Below are 25,445 nucleotides of genomic sequence, written 5' to 3' on the forward strand. Positions count from 1 at the left end.
AACCCGTTTTCGCGAACTATGTTATTGGATTTTTCAGATTGATTCAGAATGATTAAATCTCTTTGAATTCTAAAGCTATATTAAAGCTTGTAGGGCCGTGTATTCCCGATCGAATTGGCATTTGGAAGTATTGTTTTTTGTGAAGGGAGGAAAAGCGGAGAACCTGGGGGAAAATTAAAACCCTCGGAGCAAGGACGAGAACCAACAACAAACTCAACCCACATATATGGCGCCGGGTCCGAGAATCAAACCCGGGGCACATTGGTGGGAGGTGCGCGCTCTTACCACTGAGCCATTACTACTCCCCTAATAATAAATACCGCCGACCGGTTAGCTCAGTTGGTAGAGCGACGGACTACAGTGCGGGAGGTCTCGGGTTCGAGTCCCAGACCGGACCAACACTCAGGGTCTTAAAATAACTGAGGAGAATATGCTGCCTTTGCAATAACATCTGCAAATGGTTAGATATTCTAGTCTTCTCGGATAAGGACGATAAACCGTAGGCCCCCTCTCCTGCATCTTCAGTGTTATGGTCAGCAGGGGACGTAAAAGAACCCACACACTCATCGTAAAGAGTAGGGCATGGAGTTCCCAGTGTTGTGGTCTGGTCTTTGCCCCTTGTTCTGTGCTTACTGTGAAATGCTCGGAGATATTAGCTGTATAAGCTACTCTTCAAATCCGAGGGTAAACAAAGGATGATGATGATGATGATGATGAAATACAATCTGTGTTTGTCGGCTTTTAAGTAATCCTTCAGAAATCGATATAGAGCAACTTTAGAGAGAACAAATTCCTTTATTGTGGGTCTCATGGTGGCTTTCAAACCGAGAGGAAATGAACGAGTGCCTATCAAGTGCATGTTGTCGTAACAGCGGCGAAATGTGTTAACAAAATGACAAAAGGTCGTTAGCCTTCGGTTTGAGATATTTTCTTCACACCAAGTCCCGTATCAGCTTAGAACTTTTGTCCTTTCTTTAACTGAACAGATAAAACACTGGCTAAGGATAAACTTGTCATCTGCAAAATGTTCGATCGCCTCCTGACCTGGCTAAAAGACTGGAAAAACATCTTAAATCCGCCATCGCAAGCAAAACCAAAGGTCGTACGTATTATGCTCGATTTATTTTGATGCATAATATTTTACTTGTATATTCAATAGTGCTCACCGAAAAAAACAGACGACCAGAAAGGGAAAAAAAGCGTCACGATCCTTGATGTGTGTACAAAATTCGCCGTTCTTCACCAAATGTCGACAAAACGTATACCTTCGCAGAACATTTACTTGAACATAACAGCCAATCCTGAAGTGGGTATCCACTGTATATTCACTGGCCTATCAATATGTGTGTAAAAAAGCAATTACTCCTGGTCCTTCTGTAAATGGCCACTGAGTATAGATCAGTGTAGTCCTACAACAGAACTATTAGGTGGCTTTCGAATGTCTTGGAATTTTCAACCCTTAATTTATTCGCGTTTTGCCCAGTGCGTTATTGACCACGTGTCGTTTTTTTGGCAGATAATCTTATGTAAATAGGTTTCTAACAGCTTACTGTACAATGAGATTGAAGACTGTTTTTCTTGTTTACATGAAACGACACAATGATTGAAAGTGAAGCATGTCTTTTTTTGTAATCATCTTGAATAAAAGGAAAGTAAACAAAACTGTGTGCATTTGTTTGAAGTTTAGATTTAGACACAACTTTTGACTTTTTGCGCTAAACTAATTAAACTAATTAAAAATTCACCACTGAACACGAAAATGTGCAAATAGCGTTGTCAGTGGATCAGTTCAGTAGTCAATTCAATCGCAATTTCTTTTTTAGGCGGGAAAGATCTTCTTGATCAAGAACTTTCATTGTATTTTTGATACTTGCTTCTAGATTTGAATTTGGTAAGTTTAGTATTAAATTTACTAAGCGGAAGTATTAGCCCAGGCGACCTGACCTTGTCGTTGTTTGCTTGTGGGTCAGCCAGGCATTCAGGATAACGTGCTTTGCCGAGTCTCGTAAAGTGCGCGAGGGAACTTTGTTATATTCACACCTCGCAGTCTAGCCGCGCAGCCTCTTGCAATTGCTCCTGATTTCGATGTGATCCTCGTCTCGGGTGAAGCCCTGAGGCCACCCATCGCATTCAGTCCGACATCTACTCAAAAGAATGAAGCTAATGATTCTTTTCTGTTACATACCGTATATATTCGATTAAGTGCCCAACCTCGAATAAGCGCCCATCTTGTAGGTAGAAAAAGTTAATAAGCGAAATTGCGATTGAATTGACTACGAAGACCTACGTTCTATTAAGAGACTTTCGCGAAGATAGAGTTTTCTTAGTATTCTAAAAAAACCTTGCTTTGGTACATCTTTACCTTTTATTATTATTCATTTTTTTTGTTTCAAAACAAACAAACTAATTGCTACAATGGTGAAAATTTAATAAGCACCCAGCCTCGAATAAGCGCCCACCTTCAAGTCAAAAAATTTAACCGCCCAGGGCGCTTAAACAAATAAATACAGTATATACGTAGCGTTTTTCGTCGATGTTGAGATGAGAATAGATGTCAGGTTACTGTGATAAAGTCGCCTCCGGCAGCCGCTACAACATTTATGATTTTACCTTATACCAAGCCATCTGCCTAGCGCAGTATGAAATGAATAGCTGGTAGAAAGGATTGATTTTGTTGTTGTTTTCGGCCCGGCCGACAGAAGCCAAGAAGGCATAAACTAACTCAGGGTGTAAGAATGGGGCACAGAAATCGAAATCTAAAACGATAATTTCGGATCTTGAATTCAGCAATGCTGAATTCAAGATCTAAATAATTATTTTAATATCAGAAACTCAAATTTTGCATACCACCTGGTCTTAGCGTATTTTGCCTTTCATTTTAGGATGTTAACTGACACATCTATTTGCAGTCAAACGCTGCTTTGAACCGTCATGAAGAGACAAACGTAAATGTGTCAGAAATACGTTCAAAACTTTTTGCACAGCACTGCCTCACATACTAGTATCACAACGTTCTCAAAACCCAAGTTTACTCTTTTTTAAAAAATATCGAAGAAATAAACAGTTAGCCTGCAAAACAGGCTTGCCTACACGAAAGCGAAGCACGAGAAGTGATCGCGGCGCGCGAAAGGCGTTCATAGCGTGGGAGAGGCGTTCGCGGCGCGCAAGAGGCGATCGCGGCGCGCGAGAGGCGATCGCGGCGCGCGAGAGGTGATCGCGGCGAAAAGGAAAGGTGATCGCGGCGCGCGAGAGGCCGAAAGAGAAAAATAGCGCTTCGCTCTCTGCTTCGCTAACACTGAGATTCTTCTGTTCCGCAAGCTTAATGTGCCCTGTGTCCAATAATTATATATGACCAGTTGTCTTTGATGTTGTATGTTAATTTATAAGAAAAGAAAACTTTGCTTTTTAAAACACGACACAAAATGAACTTTTTCTTTAGCATAGTTTGATGGGGCATAGCCTCGTTTTTGACACATCGTTTGATGTAGCTGGCCTGTGTGCCGCTAAGACGTAAACAAGTTAGAAGATAATAGACGGTACAGAAAAGAGAGATTTGTGTCAAAACGAGGCTATGCCTCCAGCGGGGGGGAAGGACCAGGTGTTACTACACCTTTTATTCTCCCGAAAATGTACTCAGCTTTAACATTTCTTATACGTTTAGAGTTTTTACTTCTTAGTAATATATTTCCTTGTTATGTTTTTCAAGCCAGTTAAGTGTTAATTGCGGCAAAACTAAACGGCTTCTAACGGCGTGACACATGGGTTTCTCGTGTTTATTTAAGGCTTGGGAGCGGGTACTTCTTCAACCACAATCCGGGACACTGAGTTCCAGCCAGAATACGCGTCTGCATTGCCGTAACCTGCGCAGTTTGCCACGTTGAACCCAACATGCACTTGTCCCTCTGGGATGTTCTCACAGTAGCCTTCAATGTGGCGGACTCGGAGCGGCTGTTCACCACTTACTTGCATATAAACAATTCCGTCAATAGGCATTGGGCCACTGCACTCACGGCCATTGAAGGTAAAGAACCAACGCTTGCAACAATGAGTGCATCCTAAAACGCGGAGAGATCCAGAGTAGAACACGCGCAGAGCGGTTTTTTCCTGCGTCTTTTGAAAGGTGCAGTCCTGTACAGGGGGAAAAATGAGCAAATCAAATTACGTCCTAGGGAGGCTCGATGTAGTTTATTGGCCTCTGAGTGGTGGTTTCTTGGACATTTGTGGGAAACCACAAAATCCTGCGAAAGAATCAACTCTTGATTTAAATATAATGCTCTTAAAAGATTTCGTCTACTGGTAGTCAATCTACTATACTTTGACACATTGGATACAGTGTATGACTAGATTTCGAGGAAAAAAGGAAAAGAATATGAAAGCTGTTGCTGTGGCAACCTCAATTTCTACTGTGAACGGCTACGAATTCGAAAGATTTAAGACGGAAAACCGCCAGGACTTCGAAAATTAATTGCAAAATTATGAACCAACCTTATTTACATCTTATTAGAGGTTCTGATTATTCACCTGTACAATGATCATTGATTCTCAAGACTTGCTTACACGAATCCGTAAATATTTTGGTTTTTACCTTAATTAACCCAAAATCCCTGCCATCACCGGCTTTCCAAACACACTGTTTCCAGTTGGAGAGAGAGAACGTCACAGTGTGAAAAGCAGCAAATGTCAGCAATAACAACAGTTGAGCCCTAATTGTCAGCGGATTCTGTTGAGAATGTAAATTTGTAGTTTTAAAAAAATAAATAATTAAAAATTATTTAACTCAATGTGGTGGATATCCACCACATTCACCTTCACTGACTATTATCTGTAAGATTCGTAAATTCGTAAATTCGACTACACTGTTATGCATATTTCGTGGTACTATGTGTTACTTAAAGCTTGTGAAGTTGTATTTAACACCTTAATAATACTGCAATAAAACTATTTTTTCTTGATTGCATTTGCAATCCAAAATTTCTCTTGCTCATTTGTAGCACAGTTTTAACGATATAATTCATTAAAACAAATGCTGTGATTTAACATCTTAAAGCCAATGAGAATGCTGAAATAAAATTTTTCAAAAGCCCTTGGGACACTTACAGGAATAGTGCTCAGCGACAAATCGTTTTGCGTTGAGAACTCATTGTTTAATTATCCGAGCCCCCTTCCCCCCAGAAACAATGTTGAGATATTGTCTCACGGTATAATGGTCAGCATTGAATTAGGGGTAGGGAGGGGTAGGTCAGTACAATGTCATTTCTTCGCCGAATTGGTTAAGTGTCCCAATAGAGGCGGCGGACTGTTCCAAAAATACTCGGCAGGTGTTCATATTTGGTGCAACTTTTTCCCTTCCAGCAACATTTGTGTTATTGTATTCTGAGCAATTTCTACACCGAAGATTTCCGAAGATTCTGATTGTTGTTCGAAAGCTATGCGAACGTATCCGATAATTTTTCGAACTTTTTCGAAGATAAACAAAGTCTACAGAAAAAAGTTTTGATGTTTGAATCTCGATCGTTAAGCATTTAAAACTCGTTAGCAGACAACACGTCATTCGTTTCTTCGACGTTTGTCGTCAGAAGGCATAAAACGAGGCTCTGAAAAAAGATCTAAACAGTTTGTGGACCTCTACTAGTGGCGTTGTGGAGAGAGGAGGTTTGTTGTTTGATGTCCTACAACATATTACTTCGCCAAAAACGATCCTGTTGAAACGATCACGAGACCGGCGCAATGTCTAAACAAACCAATTTTACACTGCGATCGCGATATTTTCGGCACTAAAACGTGGGGGCTAAGCCCCCCAAATTTTCGTTTGGGGGGCTACAGCCCCCATGCCCCCACCCCCCTGTTCCATTGCCTATGCCCAAGACTTTTGTGTAGGATTGTAGTAAAATCGACAACTCTGTATTGACCTGTTGGACAGTTCAAGTGTGTCGATTCAAACTGAAATGATCTTGTAGATAACTTTGTAAAGATCTTTTCGAAGTCCTATATTTATCAGTGTGATACTGACTTCCAGCTTGTCACGGAAGAAAACAACTTTAAGATCAAGATGGAAAAAAGTAATAAAAACTAAAACGCAAAAGTTATCATGGATAAAGAAAAAGTTTAAAACAATACAAAAAACAGAAGCAAAAACAATGGCGAGCTAAAGAAAGACAAGATCCATAGAACATCCTAAAATTTTATGCATGTTTTCTTGCACGTAACTGAACAGGGCTGGTTGCACGCGATATATTCACTTCAGATTTTAGCGATTAGAGACACACCCATATGCTATCACGAAGCGAGAAAATGGGTCTTTTAAATTTAATTCTTCAAGTCTTTAGCGCCAAATTCTTTGCTAAGACTATTGCATTTAAGTTTCGTAAATTCGACTACACTGATATGCATAAAAGATAAATAAATAAATAAATAAATATGTGTTTATAGTGGTCATGCACTTAGCTTCAAATCTCAACGAGATAGCTAGTTTACAGGCATGCCACTGAAACAGAGGAAACAAATAATTTATAAATGAACATAAAAAGGTTAAAAATCCCAACTGGCAGGAGGCAGACCAGTTGGCTATATACAAAGCGTGATCGAGGATTTGAACTCGGGACAACCGAGAAACAAATCCAGCTAGTGGCAAGGGCAGGCCTCGAACCGGTGACCTCCGGATTACAATACCAGCGCCCTAAACCACTCGGCCACGCTTGCCTCCAAATTTTTGCATATTTCCAAAAATGCATATTTTGTGGTACTACAGTGGAACCCCGAAAAACGATATGCCAAGGGAGCAGTAAAATTATATCGTTATACTGGCAAGGAATCGTTGTATCCAAACTCCCGATATAACGATATGGCCGTAAACAACCCAAAATGTCGTAATATCGGGGTAAACTTAACAAGTACTTTTTACTGCATATTAAAGGAGCATAAAGTTAATAAAGAGGCTTAGAACACGGTATCATTTTCGCAGATCATCGTACAAAGCTGTTTACAGAAACGTTAGAGATTTCTCGATTAATGTAATGTTATTGCATTAAATTCGATGTTTTGCTAAAATTGTGACTGTGTACTGTTTATATCGTTATATTGGGAAAGATTTTACGTTCGTTCTGCTAAATTATCATCGGTATTATATCGGGAATATAATATATTGTTATATCGAAGATCGTTATATCGGGGTTCCTTTCCATACACTTTACTGTAACACGTTGCCGGGATCGTTATATCGGGGTTTTACTGTATGTGGTACTAAAAGCTAGGGAACTTATATTTAACACTTTTATAAAAGTTATTGAAAGTTATAAACTGAACTAATTTTTTCTGGATTGCATTTGCATTTCCAAAATTTCCCGTGCTTATTTGGAGCACACTTTTAATGTTAGGGCCTGTTTACATGATTCCAGAATGACTTTCATTCCGGAACGAGTTCATTCCATCCCCATACATTCCTCTGTATCTGTTTACATGATACCGAGACGAAAGTCAAGTCATTCCGGAATGAGTTCGTTCCGGTTTTCATTCCGGAATGAAAGTTTCGTTCTGGAATGACATTTCATTCTGGTATCATGTAATCACAGAACGAATTTCGTTCCGAGATGAAATCGCAACTCATGAAACCACATACGGACTCCACAGTTTGGATTTAAAGCGAAAAAACGTAATAGCATTTATTGTTTAGCCCAAAGAAGCAGCTCTATGGTCAAATTACTCGTTAAAATCGCAGATACGGCCATTAATGGGCACAAAAACATGTTTGCGCGAAACATGCGCCATGTTGTTTTGATCTCGCGCGAAACATGCGCCACCTTGTTTTGATCTCGCGCGAAAACCGCGCACGTGAAAATGCCTTTGGTTGAACCGGTCGACTCTGTCATGTGAATGCAGAACGAACCTCATTCCGGAACGAGTTTCGTTCCGGAATGAAAGTCATTCCGGAATCATGTAAACAGGCCCTTACTTGTCAGTAAAACAAATGCTGTTATTTAAACATCTTAAAGCCAATGAGACTACTGAAGTAATTTTTTTCTTTTGAAAGTACTTTTAAGTAAACTGATCGAGTACAACGCAGAAACTCATACTTTCAACTTACCCAAACTGTATCTGTGTTCTTTACCGTCGCAGTGCGTGCTCGAACTAATGGAATGATTCGACTGCGGCGGTATTTTTAACTTCTTTATCAACCAATTACATGAAAGACATTTGACAGCCAATATCATAAGTGCTTATAGAAACGCTCCCGATTCTCCAGATTTGTCTCCGACCATCCCAGACGATCGGGGATATCTACGATTTCGAGTTTTCATTAGTCGGCAAAATCTGGGACGGTCAGGAAACAGTTAAATCCCCGATCGTCTGGGATTTTCCCGACATATGAAAACCAGCATTTATAACAAAGGTATGGTTACGAACAAAGCAAAAAACAGAAAGGCTGACCGTGCGGTAGAGGGATGGAACGTGTATACCCCGTATTTTTCCCCATATTTTTCGTCAGGCACGGCCTGACTTCATCAAGCCTTGACGTCAGGCCGTGCCTGACGAAATATTGGAAAAATATACAAGTTCAATCTCTACCGTATGGTCAGCCTTTCTGTTTTTTACTTTGTGTGTATTTATACAATTAAAAAACCGCGGAATGTTGTAAGTGCGTGCGTGCTAATTTGGTTTGGCACGAAATTATGCGCAGTACGGCACGACGGATGCGCGTTGAAATACAAAGTATTAACGGACAAAAAAAGGTACACGAGAGAGTGTGTATTGTTCAATAAATGACAAAATATTTAAGTTCTGTAAAATCGATTGCACTCATATGCGTGTCCCGCGCATTTTGCCATCAAGTGAAACTGACAACTCTGTATTGATCTCTTGAACGTACAGTTTAAGAGCGCAGATTAAAACTGAAATGATCTTGTAGATAACTGTATAAAGATTGTCTCGAAGGCCTATATTTATCAGTGTGATACTGACATCTAATTTGTCGTGGAAGAAAACAACTATAAAATCACTGTAAAATCAAGGTGGAAAAAAGTAATAGAAATTAAAAACTTAAAAGTAATTATGGATAAAGAAAAAGTTTAAAACAATACGAAAAACCCCAGAAACGAAAGCAATGGTAAGCTGGAGAGCGACAAGAGCCGGTATAGAACATCCTAAAATCGTATTGCATGTTTTCTTGCACGTTTCTGAACAGGGCTGGTTGAACGCGATATACTCACTTCAGATTTTTGCGATGAGAGACGCACCCATATGCTTTCACGAGTGAAAAAATGAGTCTTTTTAATTTAATTCCTCAAGGCTTTAGTGCCAAATCCTTTGCTAAATCCAAATCCTTAAGTTTCGTAAATTCGTCTACACTGATATGCATATTTCGTGGTACTACAGTGGAACCCCGATATAACGATATGCCAAGCGAGCAGTAAGTTCAGACTTGTGTGGTCAGAACATAAAATGAGGCTCTGTAAAAAGATCTAAACAGTTCGCGGACCTATACTAGTGGCGTTGTGGAGAGAGGAGGTTTGTTGTTTGAATGTCCTACAGCATATTACTTCGCCAAAAACGATCCTGTTGAAACGATCTCGAGACCGACGGAATGTCTAAAAACAAACCAATTTAACACTGCGATCGCGATATTTTCGGCACTAAAGCATGGGGTGGCTCAGCCCCCCAAATTTTCGTTTGGGGGTCTACAGCCCCCATGCCCCCACCCCCCTGTTCCATTGCCTATGCCCAAGACTTTTGTGTAGGATTGTAGTAAAATCGACAACTCTGTATTGACCTGTTGGACAGTTCAAGTGTGTCGATTCAAACTGAAATGATCTTGTAGGTAACTGTATTAAGATTTTTCGAAGTCCTATATTTATCAGTGTGATACTGACATCCAGCTTGTCACGGAAAAAAACAACTTTAAAATCAAGGTGGAAAAAAGTAATAGAAACTAAAACGCAACAGTTATCATGGATAAAGAAAACGTTTAAAATAATACAAAAAACAGAAACGAAAAAATGGTGAGCTAGAGAGCGACAAGAGCTATAGAACATCCTAAAATTTTAATGAATGTTTTCTTGCACGTAACTGAACAGGGCTGGTTGAACGCGATATATTCACTACAGATTTTTGTGTTGAGAGACACACCCATATCCTATCACGAAGCGAAAAAATGAGTCTATAAATGTAATTCCTCAAGGCTTTAGTGCCAAATTCTTTGCTAAGACTATTGCATTTAATATTCGTAAATTTGACTACACTGATATGCATATGTTGTGGTACTACAGTGGAACCCCGATATAACGATATGCCAAGGGAGCAGTAAAATTATATCTTTATACTGGCGAGGAATCGTTGTATCCAAACTCCCGATATAACGATATAGCCGTAAAATAACCGAAAATATCGTTATATCGGGGTAAACCTAAATTATATTAAAGAAGAATAAAGAGGATAAAGTTGATAAAGAGGCTTAGAATACAGTATCATTTTCGTATATCATCGTACAAAGCTGTTGACAGAAACGTTAGAGATAAGTCGATAACCGTTGTGTTATTACATTAAATTCGATGTTTGGCTTAAGTTGTGACTGTGTACTGATTATATCGTTATATCGCGAAAGATTTTATGTTCGGTCCGCTAAATTCTCATTGCTATATCGGAAATATCGTCATATCAAAGATCGTTATATCTGAGTTCCGTCCCATACATTTAACTGTAACTTTAGCGGGACATAGAATATTCATCGTTATATTAGGAATATCGTTATAACGAGTATCGTTATATAGGGGTTTTGGTTTTACTGTATGTGGCACTGAAAGCTAGTGAAGTTGTATTTAACACTTTTATAATAGCAATAAAACTATTTTTTCTGGATTGCATTTGCATTTCCAAACTTTCTCTTGCTCTTATTTGGAGAACAGTTTTAATGTTAATAAAAGTCAGTAAAGCAAATGCTGTGATTTAACATGAGACTACTGAAGTCAATTTTTTCTTTTGAAAGTACATTCAAGAAACTCATACTTTCAACTTACCCAAACTGTATCTGTGTTCTTTACCGTCGCAGGGCGTGATCGAACTAATGGAATGATACGACCGTGACGGTGTGCTTTACTGCTTTTATCAACCAATTACATGAAAGGCATTTGACAGCTAATGACATAAGTGCTTTCTTAAATTGATTTAACAAAGGTTGGTTTAATATTCAATTATGGTACCTGTGAGTGTGAAAGTGGATTCAAATTACCTGTACTTTTCATGGTTTATACTGCAAGCTTTTACTGACACGTAAATAAAGTTATCATCATCATCATCATCATCATCATCATTATTATTATTATTATTATTATTATTATTATTATTATTATTATTAATATTATTATTATTATTAATTAACAAGTGATGGCGGTACAGCTCACATGTACCGATATAATTTATTTTTCTGGCAAGGAAATTGGTATAAACACATTCCTGTTTGGTATGCTTAACAGGCTTAAAACGTGGAAAAGCAAAGTCACTAGGTATATTCAGTACAAGTTAAAAGTCCTCTCTGGCGACCATCTTCTTCTTCTTCTTAGTTCCTTGCCCCCTGGTGGGGGATAGGGCCGGATTTCTCTGGCGACCATAGCGGTAAATAAAAAAAAAACCGCGAAATGTTGTAAGTGCGTGCGCTAATTTGGCGCGAATTTATGCGCAGTACGGATGCGCGTTGAATATAAAGTATTGACGGACAAAAGAAAGTACACGACAAAGTGTGTACTGTTCAGTAAATGGCGAAATATTTAAGTTCTGTAAAATCGATAACACTTATATGCGTGTCCCGTGCATTTTGCTGCATTAGCCATCTAGTAAAACCGACAACTCTGTATTGATCTCTTGGACAGTTTAAGTGCGCAGATTAAAACTGAAATGATCTTGTAGATCTTGTATACTAGTGGCTCAGCCCCCCAAATTTTCGTTTGGGGGTCTACAGCCCCCATGCCCCCACCCCCCTGTTCCATTGCCTATGCCCAAGACTTTTGTGTAGGATTGTAGTAAAATCGACAACTCTGTATTGACCTGTTGGACAGTTCAAGTGTGTCGATTCAAACTGAAATGATCTTGTAGGTAACTGTATTAAGATTTTTCGAAGTCCTATATTTATCAGTGTGATACTGACATCCAGCTTGTCACGGAAGAAAACAACTTTAAAATCAGGTGGAAAAAAGTAATAGAAACTAAAACGCAACAGTTATCATGGATAAAGAAAACGTTTAAAATAATACAAAAAACAGAAACGAAAAAATGGTGAGCTAGAGAGCGACAAGAGCTATAGAACATCCTAAAATTTTAATGAATGTTTTCTTGCACGTAACTGAACAGGGCTGGTTGCACGCGATATATTCACTACAGATTTTTGTGTTGAGAGACACACCCATATCCTATCACGAAGCGAAAAAATGAGTCTATAAATGTAATTCCTCAAGGCTTTAGTGCCAAATTCTTTGCTAAGACTATTGCATTTAATATTCGTAAATTTGACTACACTGATATGCATATGTTGTGGTACTACAGTGGAACCCCGATATAACGATATCCCAAGGGAGCAGTAAAATTATATCTTTATACTGGCGAGGAATCGTTGTATCAAAACTCCCGATATAACGATATAGCCGTAAAATAACCGAAAATATCGTTACATCGGGGTAAACCTAAATTATATTGAAGAAGGATAAAGAGGATAAAGTTGATAAAGAGGCTTAGAATACAGTATCATTTTCGTATATCATCGTACAAAGCTGTTGACAGAAACGTTAGAGATAAGTCGATAACCGTTGTGTTATTACATTAAATTCGATGTTTGGCTTAAGTTGTGACTGTGTACTGATTATATCGTTATATCGCGAAAGATTTTATGTTCGGTCCGCTAAATTCTCATTGCTATATCGGAAATATCGTCATATCAAAGATCGTTATATCTGAGTTCCGTCCCATACATTTAACTGTAACTTTAGCGGGACATAGAATATTCATCGTTATATTAGGAATATCGTTATAACGAGTATCGTTATATAGGGGTTTTGGTTTTACTGTATGTGGCACTGAAAGCTAGTGAAGTTGTATTTAACACTTTTATAATAGCAATAAAACTATTTTTTCTGGATTGCATTTGCATTTCCAAACTTTCTCTTGCTCTTATTTGGAGAACAGTTTTAATGTTAATAAAAGTCAGTAAAGCAAATGCTGTGATAGTCAGGTGCCCAGGAGTCCAAAATGTGACACCCACGGGCATTTTTGTCTGATTTTTGGCAACATTGCTATTTTTACTAAATCGAGTACGCTGATTTCGAAAATCAATGTTGCCAAGCTTAATTCTCGCGTTAAGATGATGTTTTGATGCATTTAATTATGACGTCATGGTCCAAATAAGGAATTTTCTTTCTTTTAGCTATTTTAAGCATAATACATCCAGAAATTCATTTAAAGCATTGTTAGTGTGCTGTAAAATTGATTTCAAGAATTTTCTGAGAGTTTTTACGCTGTTTCTGTGAAAATCAAGCCCTTCAGTGACAATTGACCACGCCCTCTTAAACAAAATTCACCATATCGCGGGAACCTTATCACGGGTGTAGTTTTGTTATTTTGTCAAAGAACAAATGCGATATTTGTATTAACAAATCGCTATATATAGTTGCAATTAGAAAGAAAAATATGGTCGTCGTGCCACGCTGAAGCTAAGAGCTAGCGAGCATCAAGAATGACGCCATTACAATTTTTCAATTATCGAGTTTCCCTTGTTTCAGCATTTCGTTTAAGTTTTGTGGTAAACTAAATGAAAATAACATCATAGTTAATGTCGTAATATATCATCGTTGTTTTAGTTAGAGATAAAACTTTATTGATTGTCTTGTATATTGCTGAATCTAACTTATTTCACAATGCACTTTGTCTGTTATAGGCTCATGATAAAGACTTTGGTTGAACGCATGTAAAATTAACGAATTTAAAATGATCATAACATTGCTCCTTGCTTTCAGGTTTAAATCTGTCTATAATATTTTTAATCAATATCGGTAAATATTTTAATATATCTTCTGAACTTTTTTAAAAACACTGAACTAATATTGCTTTTTAAACAAGTTTCTTTAAAGCGCTTTAGCGCAGTTTCATATAGCAATTAGCGTCGGTCTTGGTGCATCCACACATCCCAGTGCACACGGCATGCGTTTATCTAAATTCATAGCGAAGAGGCACATATATAGCCAGTGGTCAGATCGGATTTCATACATTCAACAAATAAACGTTTTCTGCGGAGGTAGTGGTGTCAGCTTTGAGGACATCTTCGCCGACCGAGAAGAGAAGAACAGATTTTTCTGTGATAACTCTCCACAGATGAAAGAGGTGCTGTTACAGCCGGTGATGGTGTGAGATGGTAACAATGAACTTGACGAGTTATTAGGAAGATTTGCTGAGACATCCTCTAAAGTTATTTACGTTAGATTCTCTGAAGTTCCTGCCCATATCCACACTGTTGACGAGAGCTTAGCGCGATCGATGTGCCAGGAGAAGTAACAGCAAGTCTGTCCCTCGAGTGGAAACTATAATGTTGTCGACATGCCCGCTATGACTGACTGCATAACGAACAAACTTCTTATCGGCTTCCTCTTGGTTGGATCTCAAAAAGGCTACATCTAGTCCAGAATCTGAGCATAATCCACTTCGTTTAAAAAACTACCAGATATACTACGATTGCAAAGTCAGTGTCTGCGAGATAAGTTCATCTGAGAGAATCCGTGCAAAGCCCGCTTTGTTGTCTCCTAGTGCCAAAAATGCTCGCCACTTCATCGGCCGCAACTGAACCTCTCTTACGTACTTCAATGACTCTGCTCACAGGCCGCGCCGTGTTCTCGGAGCGTCGACTTCGATTTCTCGGAGCGTCGACTTTTATGGAGTGCCTCCCATCGAGTAACACATCAATCTTCTAGTATCCAAGACCTTTCCGTAAAACAGTGTTTACGTAACATTTCGCAAACCCACCGAAAGCATTTGCATTGTTTGGTTTTCCAATAGCTGCCACCATTATTAGTATGCTGCCACCAGGGCGAAGCCATCGAAGAACAAACTGACTCTAGGCACTTGACCTTTTCTTCTGAGAACGTCTTCTAAAATTGACTTGTTTCACACTTGTGGGGTTCATTTCTGCGAGAAACAGTGGTACCGGCATTATACCTCAGATGCTACAATTAATGGCTTGCATGTTTATCTCGCGCCTGCCTTCATACACCGTGACTAGACAACATAAAATACTCTGGTTTCCATGCAAATTTAAAGTCTTTCTCTTTTTGCGGCTAGTTGCAGCACTTTTAACTTCATAAAGGCTGGCAAATAGAGGTGGATTATTCTTGCGAACAGGGTCACGAAAGTTTGTCTTCCATCCCTTCTTCCCGTTCCCGTTCTTCCTCTCTGTCTGAAGATAGTAGCCTCCATTCCACGAATCGTTCAAGCTGAGTCTGTCCAATCGAAAGATCTTGTTTTATTTCTAGAGTCACGAGATCTTTTTTGACAATTTTTTGCAATGTCTCATTTGTCCGTGACAAGAACAACTCGGATTTTGTTGTGTGGAATGTACAGAATTCTCAGCTTCATTATCTTGCTTCTGTCTCTCCTTGCCACTCTCTTTGTGGATAAAAGCAGTCGTTATGGTGTATGTCAAACATCGCTGATGTTTGTGGAGCAATTTAATTACTACTTTTTATTAATACAAGAATCACATTCATTTTTAAACAAAATGTTAACACTATACCCGTGATAACGTGATTTTTTATGAGAGGGCGTGGTCAATTCCCACAAGACGGCTTGATATTCATAGAAACGGTATAAAAACTATCAGAAAATTCTTAAAATCATTTTACAGTATACTAATAATGTTTTGAACGAACTTCTGGATGAATTATGCTTAAAATAGCTAAAAGAAAGAAAATTCCTTATTTGGACCATGACGTCATAATTAAATGCATCAAAACATCATCTTAACGCAAGAATTAAGCTTGGCAACATTGATTTTCGAAATCAGCGTACTCGATTTAGTACAAATGGCTATGTTGCCAAAAATCAGACAAAAATGCCCGTGGGTGTCACATTTTGGACTCCTGGGCACCTGACTATAACATGAGACTACTGAAGTCATTTCTAACTCGGAAAAGTTGTAGTGGGCGAAGTAAATTCACTCCATCACTCCTTCGCTCGTTTCCTGTTAAACATATGCACGCAATGCGTGCAAGTGTTTTAAGGCCTCTAGAGAATTAGACCTTTTCTCTGATACCTACATTTCTTGTTAAATTTCATAAAATTAACATGCTTAGTCACCAACCGAAATATTGTATTCATGTCAGTTTTCTTGAAATAACATTATGATATTTATTCAGCTATAAGCTGAGACCGTAAAACTTTGGTTTCTTAAAACCAGTTGGAAAAAACTAACCCAAAACACTCAGCTAAAGATGAATTTATTTCAGTACGATTTGGTGAAAAAAAAATCGCTCGACCTATAGCCAATGATATTATTATTATTATTTGTATTAGCAAACCTTTATTTGTCAGTTTTCTGTTTTCGATTCTTGTTTCATAATAAATTTTCCGAGTTTAGTGGCTTATAGCCACTTTTAGTTATTTTCTTTTGAAAGTACATTCAAGAAACTTATACTTTCAACTTACCCAAACTGTATCTGTGTTCTTTACCGTCGCAGGGTGTGCTCGAATTAATGGAATGATACTTCCGTGACGGTGTGCTTTACTGCTTTTATCAACCAATTACATGAAAGGCATTTGACAGCTAATGACATAAGTGCTTACTTTAATTGATTTAACAAAGGTTGGTTTAATATTCAATTATGGTACCTGTGAGTGTAAAAGTGGATTCAAATTACTTGTACTTTTCATGGCTTATACTGCAAACTTTTACTGACACGTAAATAAAGTTATCATCATCATCATCATCATCATCATTATTATTATTATTATTATTATTATTATTATTATTATTATTATTAACAAGTGATGGCGGTACAGCTCACATGTACGATATAATTTATGTTTCTGACAAGGAAATTGGTATATACACATTCCTGTTTTTAAAAATATGCTTAACAGGCTTAAAACGTTGAAAAGCAAAGTCACTAGGTTTATTTACAAGATAAAAGTCCTCTCAGGCGACCATAGCGGTAAATAAAAAAACCGCGGAATGTTGTAAGTGCGCGCGCTAATTTGGCGCGAATCGAAATTATGCACAGTACGGATGCGCGTTGAAATATAAAGTATTGACGGTCAAAAAAATGTACACGAGAAAGTGTGTACTGTTCAGTAAATGGCGAAATATTTAAGTTCTGTAAAATCGATTACACTAATATGCGTGTTCCGTGCATTTTGCTGCATTAGCCAGCTAGTGAAACTGACAACTCTGTATTGATCTCTTGGACAGTTCAAGTGCGCAGAGTAAAACTGAAATGATCTTATAGATAACTGTATAAACATTGTCTCAAAGGGCTATATTTATCAGTGTGATACTGACATCCAATTTGTCGTGGAAGAAAACAACTATAAAATCACTGTAAAATCAAGGTGGAAAAAAGTAATAGAAATTAAAACTTTAAAGTAATTATGGATAAAGAAAAAGTTTAAAACAATACGAAAAAAACAGAAACGAAAGCAATGGTGAGCTAAAGAGAGACAAGAACCATAGAACATCCTAAAATCATAATGCATGTTTTCTTGCACGTAACTGAACAGGGCTGGTTGCACGCGATATATTTACTACAGATTTTTGTGATGAGTGACACACCCACATGCTTTCACGAGTGAAAAAATAAGTCTATTTAATTTTAATCTCAAGGCTTTGGTGCCAAATTCGAAAACACTAATATGCATATTTCGTGGTACTATGTTGGTATTAAAAGCTAGTGAAGTTGTATATATTTAACACTTTTTTAATGTGTGGTTCCAGAAATAATCTTTACCCCCACCGCGGATGGATTTTTGGTTTGCACCCCAACCCCCTAGGAATTTCTGTTCCAAAAGGTCATTGTTGACCCCTCTCCCCCAACCCCCCATGTTTTGTTCTTTTAAAAATGAAGACTAGAACTCAGTTACAGAAATACGGTAGCCCTAAATAAATTCCCCATACAAATATGTGACGCGTTGACATCGTTGACACGCATGCTTTATACAACCTTGCCATACAGTTTGAAATTGCTTCTATGTTGATAATGTTTAAAATATAGTATTTAAAGTTCAAACTGAGTGTCTTGCATTTTTCTTTTTTCTCTGTTTTGAGCTGAAGTCTAATTCGTCTCCATCACAGAAGCGTACGCTTGAAGTGGTGAAGTAAATAAAAATTGCATGCAACTGACTTACAGCATTTCTTGCTGTCTTAGCCATTCCCCTTAAATTCTGCCTTGTTGTCTACTAAAGCTTTTTCTTTTAAGGAGGCTCACAACAGTTTCCAGCACTTTCCAGTTCTCATACATTGATGGGTCAGTGGTACAAACAGTCAACAGTTACTGCTGCAAAAATGATGTCAAACAAATGCCCAATCATTGATAAACAAATTGTGGTTATTTACTTGACTTCACTGATAACCATAGCAACGGTATAACCTGTTAAAAACAACCTTAATTGTAGCTTTAAGTGATTATAACTCAAAAACGAGATCGGCGACCCCCATATTTTATTAATAAATAATGATCAGCATGTCGAGATACACCTTTTTGCAAAGTTAAAAAAATTCTCCGGAGTGCTTTCATAGCAACCTTAAATAACATAACATAATCCTCTTCGCGCCTAGGAGGCACATAAGGCTGAGATCAGAGATTTCCATTGCTCCCTTTCCATGGCTGCCTTCTCAAGTTCTGTCCACGTCTTCCCTGCTGTTTTCATTTCTGCCTCGATCGTCCTCCTCCAAGTCTCCCGTGGACGTCCTTTCTTCCTTCTTCCACTATCCGGTGTCCATCTTCGTGTTATGCTATCTCGACCTTTCCTGATAACATGCCCACCTCCATCTTCTTTGCTTTATTACCATGGTGATGTCCCGTTGTCCTGTCCTTTGATAGAGTTCCTTGTTTGTGATCTTCTGGGGCCAGTATATCCTGCATATCTTTCTCAGGCATGAAGTGTGGAAACCTGTTAGTCTCTGGCTGTCTCCTTGGGTAACCCTCAAATATCTGGTATTAAAGAGTTCCAAGTCTTCGCAGCCAAATAACTACTCAACTCAACATCGACGGAAAGCGCTTCTTGTATATGCAAGCAAAGAAAGATTCATTAGCTTCACTCTTTTGAGTAGATGTCGGACTGAATGCGATGGGTGTCCTCAAGGGCTTCGCCCGAGACGAGGATCACGTCGAAATTAGGAGGAAAAGACTGCGAGGCATATAACAAAAATTTCTCGCGCACTTTACAAACCTCGGCAAAGCACATTATCCTGAATGTCTGACTGTCCCACAAGCAGCCACCAATAAGGCCGCCTGGGCAAATACTTCCGCTTGGTAAGTTTAATCCTAAACTTGCCCAAATTCAAATCTAGAGACAAGTATCAAAAATACAATGAAAATTCTTGATTAGGGAGATATTTCCCGCCTAAAGAAGAAATTTTGGTAACGAGCACATCACAGACTTTGTGATGGGCTCATTGCTTGCATATAGTACGTAGCGCTTTCCGTCTATGTTGAGATGAGAATAGACGTCAGGCTACTGTGATAAAGTCGCCTCTGGCAGCCACTAAGTACATTTATGATTTTACCTTATACCCAGCCACCCTCCTAGTCGAGTCTGAAATGAATTGCTAGAAGAAAGTTTTTTCCCGGCCGACAGAGGCCAAGAAGGTATAAACTAACTAAGGGTGTAAGAATGGGGCACAGAAATCGAAGTCTAAAACGATAATTTCGGATCTTGAATTCAGCAGCGCTTTAACTATTTTTAATAATTATTTTTAAATCGGAAACTTAAATTTTGTGTACCATGTTAACTGACACATCTATTTGCTGTCAAACGTCGCTATGTACCGTAATGAAGAGGCTAGAGAAATAAACAGGCTAGCCTGCGAAAATTGCAAGACGCAAAGCATAAAGAGAAGGAAGAAAGTCTCTCTTGCGTCTCTCCTTCCTTCCCATGATTCCTCCGTGTTCAGTTTCATCCAGTCTCCCTGGACTCAAGACAGACTCAAAAAACGACTGGGAACTTCTAAGAGCGCGGGAGGTTATCGCGGCGCGCGAGAGGCCGGAAGTGGCAAATAGCGGTTCGCGCTCTGCTACGCTAACACTGACACTACGATAAATTGCTGTTCAACAGGCTAAATGTGCAGTGTGTCGAATAAATATAAAGCCCGCAGTTGTCTTTGATGCTGTATGTTAATTTATAAGAAAAAAACTTGCTTCTTGAAACACGACAAAAACGTTTCGCGTTGTCATATTTGGAAGAGAGTATTAACTATGGCGTAGTACAGACATCGCTATTGTACCGTCTATTATTTTCTTACTTGAAGTTGTTTACGTCTTAGCGTCACACAGGCCCGCTACATCAATCGATGTTTCAAAACCGAGGCTATGCCATCCAACTATGCTAAGGAAAAAAATCGTTTTATGACCTGCAACGAGGTCTAAAATCGACAGGAAGTATGAAATGATAGGACTGTTAGGTTTTAACTCAGTAATAACTCAAATAAACACAAACACAAGTTGATCTATTTTGCACCATGTGGTTACTACACCTTTTATTCTCCCGAAAAAGTACTTAGTTTTAACATTTTTGATACCTTCCTTCCTTCTTAGTAATTTACTTCCTTATTGCGGCAAAACTAATCGGCTTCTAACGGCGTGACACATGGGTTTATTGTGTTTATTTAAGGCTTGGGAGCGGGTACTTCTTCAACCACAATCCGGGACACTGCGTTCCAGCCAGAATGTGCATCTGCATTGCCGTAACCTGCGCAGTTTCCCACGTTGAATCCCACATGCACTTGTCCCTTTGGAATGTTCTCGCAGTACCCTTCAATATGGCGGACTCGTAGCGGTTCTAAGCCACTTACTCCATGCATGTAAATAATCCCGTCAATAGGCATTGGGCCACTGCACTCAACGCCATTGAAGGTAAAGAACCAACGCTTGCAACAAATTGTACAGCGGAAGATGCGAAGAGATCCAGAGTAGAACACGCGCAGAGCGGTTTTTTCCTGCGACTTTTGAAAGGTGCAGTGCTGTACAACGGGAAAAAATGAGCAAATCAAATTACGTTTTTAGAGGCTCGATGTAGTTTTTTTGGCCTCTGAGTGGTGATTTTGAAAAATTCGCTTGGAAGTCCATCTTCATTTTGAACAAACGATAATGATTTCATATGACCATACATTAATTTTGTAATGCTCTATTAGCAATAGAGGTTGCCATAGCAACGATTATGGCATTGTATTCTTTTGTTTTTAAACTAGCCTGTTTTCCTCTAAATTTAGTCATACACTGTTTCCAATATTTCTCAAACTCATTAATAATTCATCAAGTTAAAACAAAGAAGATTACAACCAAAGTGAATATAGAAAAGACATATATGTGCACTGCGGATAAATGATAAAATGAATGAAATGATGCTCGCAGTATGTGAGCAATTCAAGCAATTGCCTTTTTAGCCAGAAAAAAAATTCCAAGGCTACAACGGGATTTCAACCCATAACCTCCGCGATACCGGTGCGTTACTCTACCAACTGAGCTATGAAGCCTTGATACGTTGGGAGCAGCTGGTCAATTGTGGATCCTAATGTCCCGCATGTGGAGTAGATGACAAAGTGAATATATGAAAGACATATATGTGAACTGCGCTCAAACACCTCTGTATGTTTTACCTTAGAAAACTTGTTTACAGAGTGCACTTCCCTGAACAAGATTATAATATATCTGAAATATTATGTAATTCAGTTAAGGCAGAAACCCATATGGGTTTCTGGTTAAGGGATATAGAAAACCTAACACGATGTTAACATGTTTATTTGTTTGTCGACTAGGTAATTGCTAAAGACGAAAGATAAGAGTAGAACAATAAAAAAATGCTACCATAATTTAAAGATTTACTTTTTCCGATACGAAGGCAACATCCTAAGTTTGAAATCAATAAGAATTGTTATTTGCAGAAATTTCGTAATCCATTTTATTTGGGTCAAGATTTTTCTTAAGGGTACGTTAAAACGCTTAAATACCCTGCAAAAAATATTTTTGTGCGACGATTCACTTCTACAACAATTATTGATTCTCAAGACTTGCTTACACGAATGTAAATATTTTGGTTTTTACCTTAATTAACCCAAAATCTCTGCCATCACTGGCTCTCCAAACACACTGTTTCCAGTTGGAGAGAGAGAGTGTCACAGTGTGAAAAGCAGCAAATGTCAGCAATAGCAACAGTTGAGCTCTCATTGTCAGTGGATTCTGCTGAGAGGGTAAATTTGCAATTTTAAATATACAGTCGGTCCAATCTTATCCCCAGGGTCTCCGCGGCGATTTTCAAAAGCATGGAAGACCCTGAGGACAAGGTTGCATTAGGTCCACTCAAAGAACTAGACAACAGCTATACCATACTCTCAATGTTTCGAAGCACCTTGGACGTGCAATAAAGCTCGTGCGAACAAAACAGAACAAGAAAAGAAGTTTGTAATTATTCACAGGGAATTTTTTCCAGAGTCCACAGATCTCAGAAAAAAAGGTGAACAAAAATCACTGACGAGTTTGACAAATTTTTAACCACATAAACAAGTACATCTTCATTTTTAAGATTTTTTTGTGGAGGCGGCACACCCAGCAGGGAGACTAAATTTTGAACGAAAAAATCAGACTCGTGGTTACTTTTTAGATTAGGGAAAGCAGAATGACCGATCAAGTTTTGCTATCAATGCAATTGAATTCAATTGAATGGCTCTAATAAGAATCCTGTTATAAAATCTTGAAAAAAGAATAAAATAACATTTTAGAGTTCCGTCATCGAATCGATCAAAAACAGGTTTTTGAAGTTTCTCTTACAGAAAGGTATAAGATAGAAATGACAAGTGAATCGAATTGTGCAAAAATAAAAACTAGTTTTCCTCCAAAATAAATAACAACTACTTCAATATATGAGTTAATAATTTTCTGAAACACAAATTTCATGTCCATGTTTGTTCGAATTTTTTTTTTCGAATTTTTAAAATACATTGTTGTCTAGCAAGGCATTTTCGAACTCAAACAACCGACCGTTTTTTGGTTACGTACGTATTCTACACAAAAAAAACATATTCACAAAGAAAATTTTGCAGTTCTCAAACGTGACTGAAGCCAAATCGTTTTTAAACTGGTAGATACGTTGAATCGGATACAAAACTGAATTAGGGCCTGTTTACATGATTCCGGAATGACTTTCATTCCGGAACGAAACTCGTTCCGGAATGAAGTTCGTTCTGCATTTACATGACAGAGTCGATCGGTTCAACCAAAGGCATTTTCACGTGCGTGGTTTTCGCGCGAGGTCAAAACAAGATGGCGCATGTTTCGCGTAAACATGTTTTTGTGGCCATTAATGGCCGTATCTGCAATTTTAACGAGTAATTTGACCATAGAGCTGCTTCTTTGGGCTAAACAGTAAATGCTATTACGTTTTTCGCTCTGAATTCAAACTGTGGAGTCCGTATGCGGTTTCGCGAGTTGCGGCTTCATCTCGGAACGAAATTCGTTCTGTGTTTACATGATACCAGAATGAAATGTCATTCCAGAACGAAACTTTCATTCCGGAATGAAAACCGGAATGAACTCATTCCGGAATGACTTGACTTTCGTCTCGGTATCATGTAAACAGATACAGAGAAATGTATGGGGATGGAATGAACTCGTTCCGGAATGAAAGTCATTCCGGAATCATGTAAACAGGCCCTTATTATTTGGGGTGCGACAAGGCCAAATATCTGTTAAAAGTCGCAGTACATTACCCACTAGCTTCAAAAATGAAAAGAATGTGGACAATAAAAACAGTAAACTATACCTTTAGAAGTTTTTCCTTTACCAGTTTGAGTCGCTTGTAACGCTGAATGTGTATTGAGAAGCACCCTTTACCTACTGAACAATTTTGAATAGTGGCATAATCTTTATTACCCCCATTTTCGTATTCGTGCATAGTATAATTGCGTTTGTCAGGTCGTTGCAGCTGAAAACACTATAGACTCTTAAGCAACAAGTTTAATATTTACAGTTACTTAAATGGGTATATCTTGGTCTTGATATTTGTTGAACTGATTGGTCCCTTTGTAAACAGCACATTAAGAGGTCTTTAACACGAAATATAGCGCCTTTTTTGCAAATAGATGAACTTTACACCCAGGGAAATCTCAGAATAATACTTTACTGTGCTAGAAAAAAACTTAGTATAGATAAGCATCAGTAAAACAAAAAGGATAAGTATAGTTTGGATTACGAAAGACTAACTAAAAAAAATCAGGTTACAATTTTGAAAATTCGTCATTCGTGACTTGACTGCACGTGATAGTGCGTGATATGTCAAAGACAATATTTCACGATCGTGAAATAAGTGCTATATCCATCCCATGTTCAGTGAAAGTGTGCAGCTGTTGTGTTTAAAGATGTGATTATCAGACTTCCCTTAGGTTTGTTGTAAACGCCAATTATATTCAATATTTTGTGCCTCGTGGGGGTCAGTGGTGGTTTCCGTCGACTGTTGAGTATAATCGATTTAATCAATTTTACTTATCTTAATATACTTTTTATCCCGCTCTTTATTACCCTATTTTCTTATTCATGCATAGAATAATTGCGTTTGTCAGGTCGTTGCAGCTGAGAACACTGCAGACTCTTAGCAACAAGTTTAAATATTTACAGTTACTCAAATGGATAGAGTCGATAGCTCTTGGTCTTGATATTTGTAGAACAGATTGGTCCCATTGTAAATAGTCAATTTAGGTTCATTAAGAGCGTTTGTCAGGTACTTGCAGCTGAGAAAACTGCAGTCTCAGAGGATCTAGCAACAAGTTTAAATATTTACTCAAATGGAGAAGTCTGGGTCTTGATATTTGTTGAACATTAAGAGCTCTACGACACGAAATATAACGCCATTTTCTGCAGATAAATAAACTTGCCACCCAGGGAATCTCAGAATAATAGTTAGATAAAAGAAGATAAGCAAAAGAACGAGGAATGTTTGGATTACGAAAGGTTTCCTTAAAAAATTGATAACTATCCTGCATATCTGAAACAAATGTTTTCCTTTCGCTCTGTTTCGTATTCCTTAAGAGGTAGCAACATTCTAACCCTCCCTAAGCCGTCTTCTTCTTCCTTTGGTTTAAATTCTTTCAGTTATCTTGCTTGCAAACTATGGAACTCTCTACCTGATACTTACAGAACAATCAATTCCTTCAACGATTTTAAGCGCCTCGTCCGAAACTATAATTTTATGTAATTTGTATATAAACTGATCTTATTTATTAT

General features: G+C 38.2%; 2 protein-coding genes across 2 annotated transcripts; both read right to left on the reverse strand.

Moving 5' to 3' along the window:
• Positions 1–3,606: 3,606 nt before the first annotated feature.
• On the reverse strand, positions 3,607–19,112 carry LOC144648239 (collagen triple helix repeat-containing protein 1-like). Its single transcript, XM_078507856.1, has 5 exons — positions 19,022–19,112; positions 18,569–18,602; positions 8,081–8,141; positions 4,586–4,720; positions 3,607–4,128 (listed from the first exon to the last, which is right to left on the reverse strand). The coding sequence occupies exons 1-5, from the start codon at positions 19,110–19,112 to the stop codon at positions 3,778–3,780; spliced, it is 672 nt and encodes a 223-aa protein (XP_078363982.1). The 3' UTR covers positions 3,607–3,777.
• Positions 19,113–20,786: 1,674 nt separating this feature from the next.
• On the reverse strand, positions 20,787–24,072 carry LOC144651951 (collagen triple helix repeat-containing protein 1-like). The gene is made up of 3 exons (XM_078512030.1): positions 23,989–24,072; positions 22,275–22,409; positions 20,787–21,193 (listed from the first exon to the last, which is right to left on the reverse strand). The coding sequence occupies exons 2-3, from the start codon at positions 22,395–22,397 to the stop codon at positions 20,840–20,842; spliced, it is 477 nt and encodes a 158-aa protein (XP_078368156.1). The 5' UTR covers positions 22,398–22,409; positions 23,989–24,072; the 3' UTR covers positions 20,787–20,839.
• Positions 24,073–25,445: the final 1,373 nt, after the last annotated feature.

The sequence above is a fragment of the Oculina patagonica genome, chromosome 4 (assembly GCF_052425735.1).
Source record: "Oculina patagonica isolate OP01 chromosome 4, crgOcupat, whole genome shotgun sequence".
Taxonomy (NCBI): domain Eukaryota; kingdom Metazoa; phylum Cnidaria; class Anthozoa; order Scleractinia; family Oculinidae; genus Oculina; species Oculina patagonica.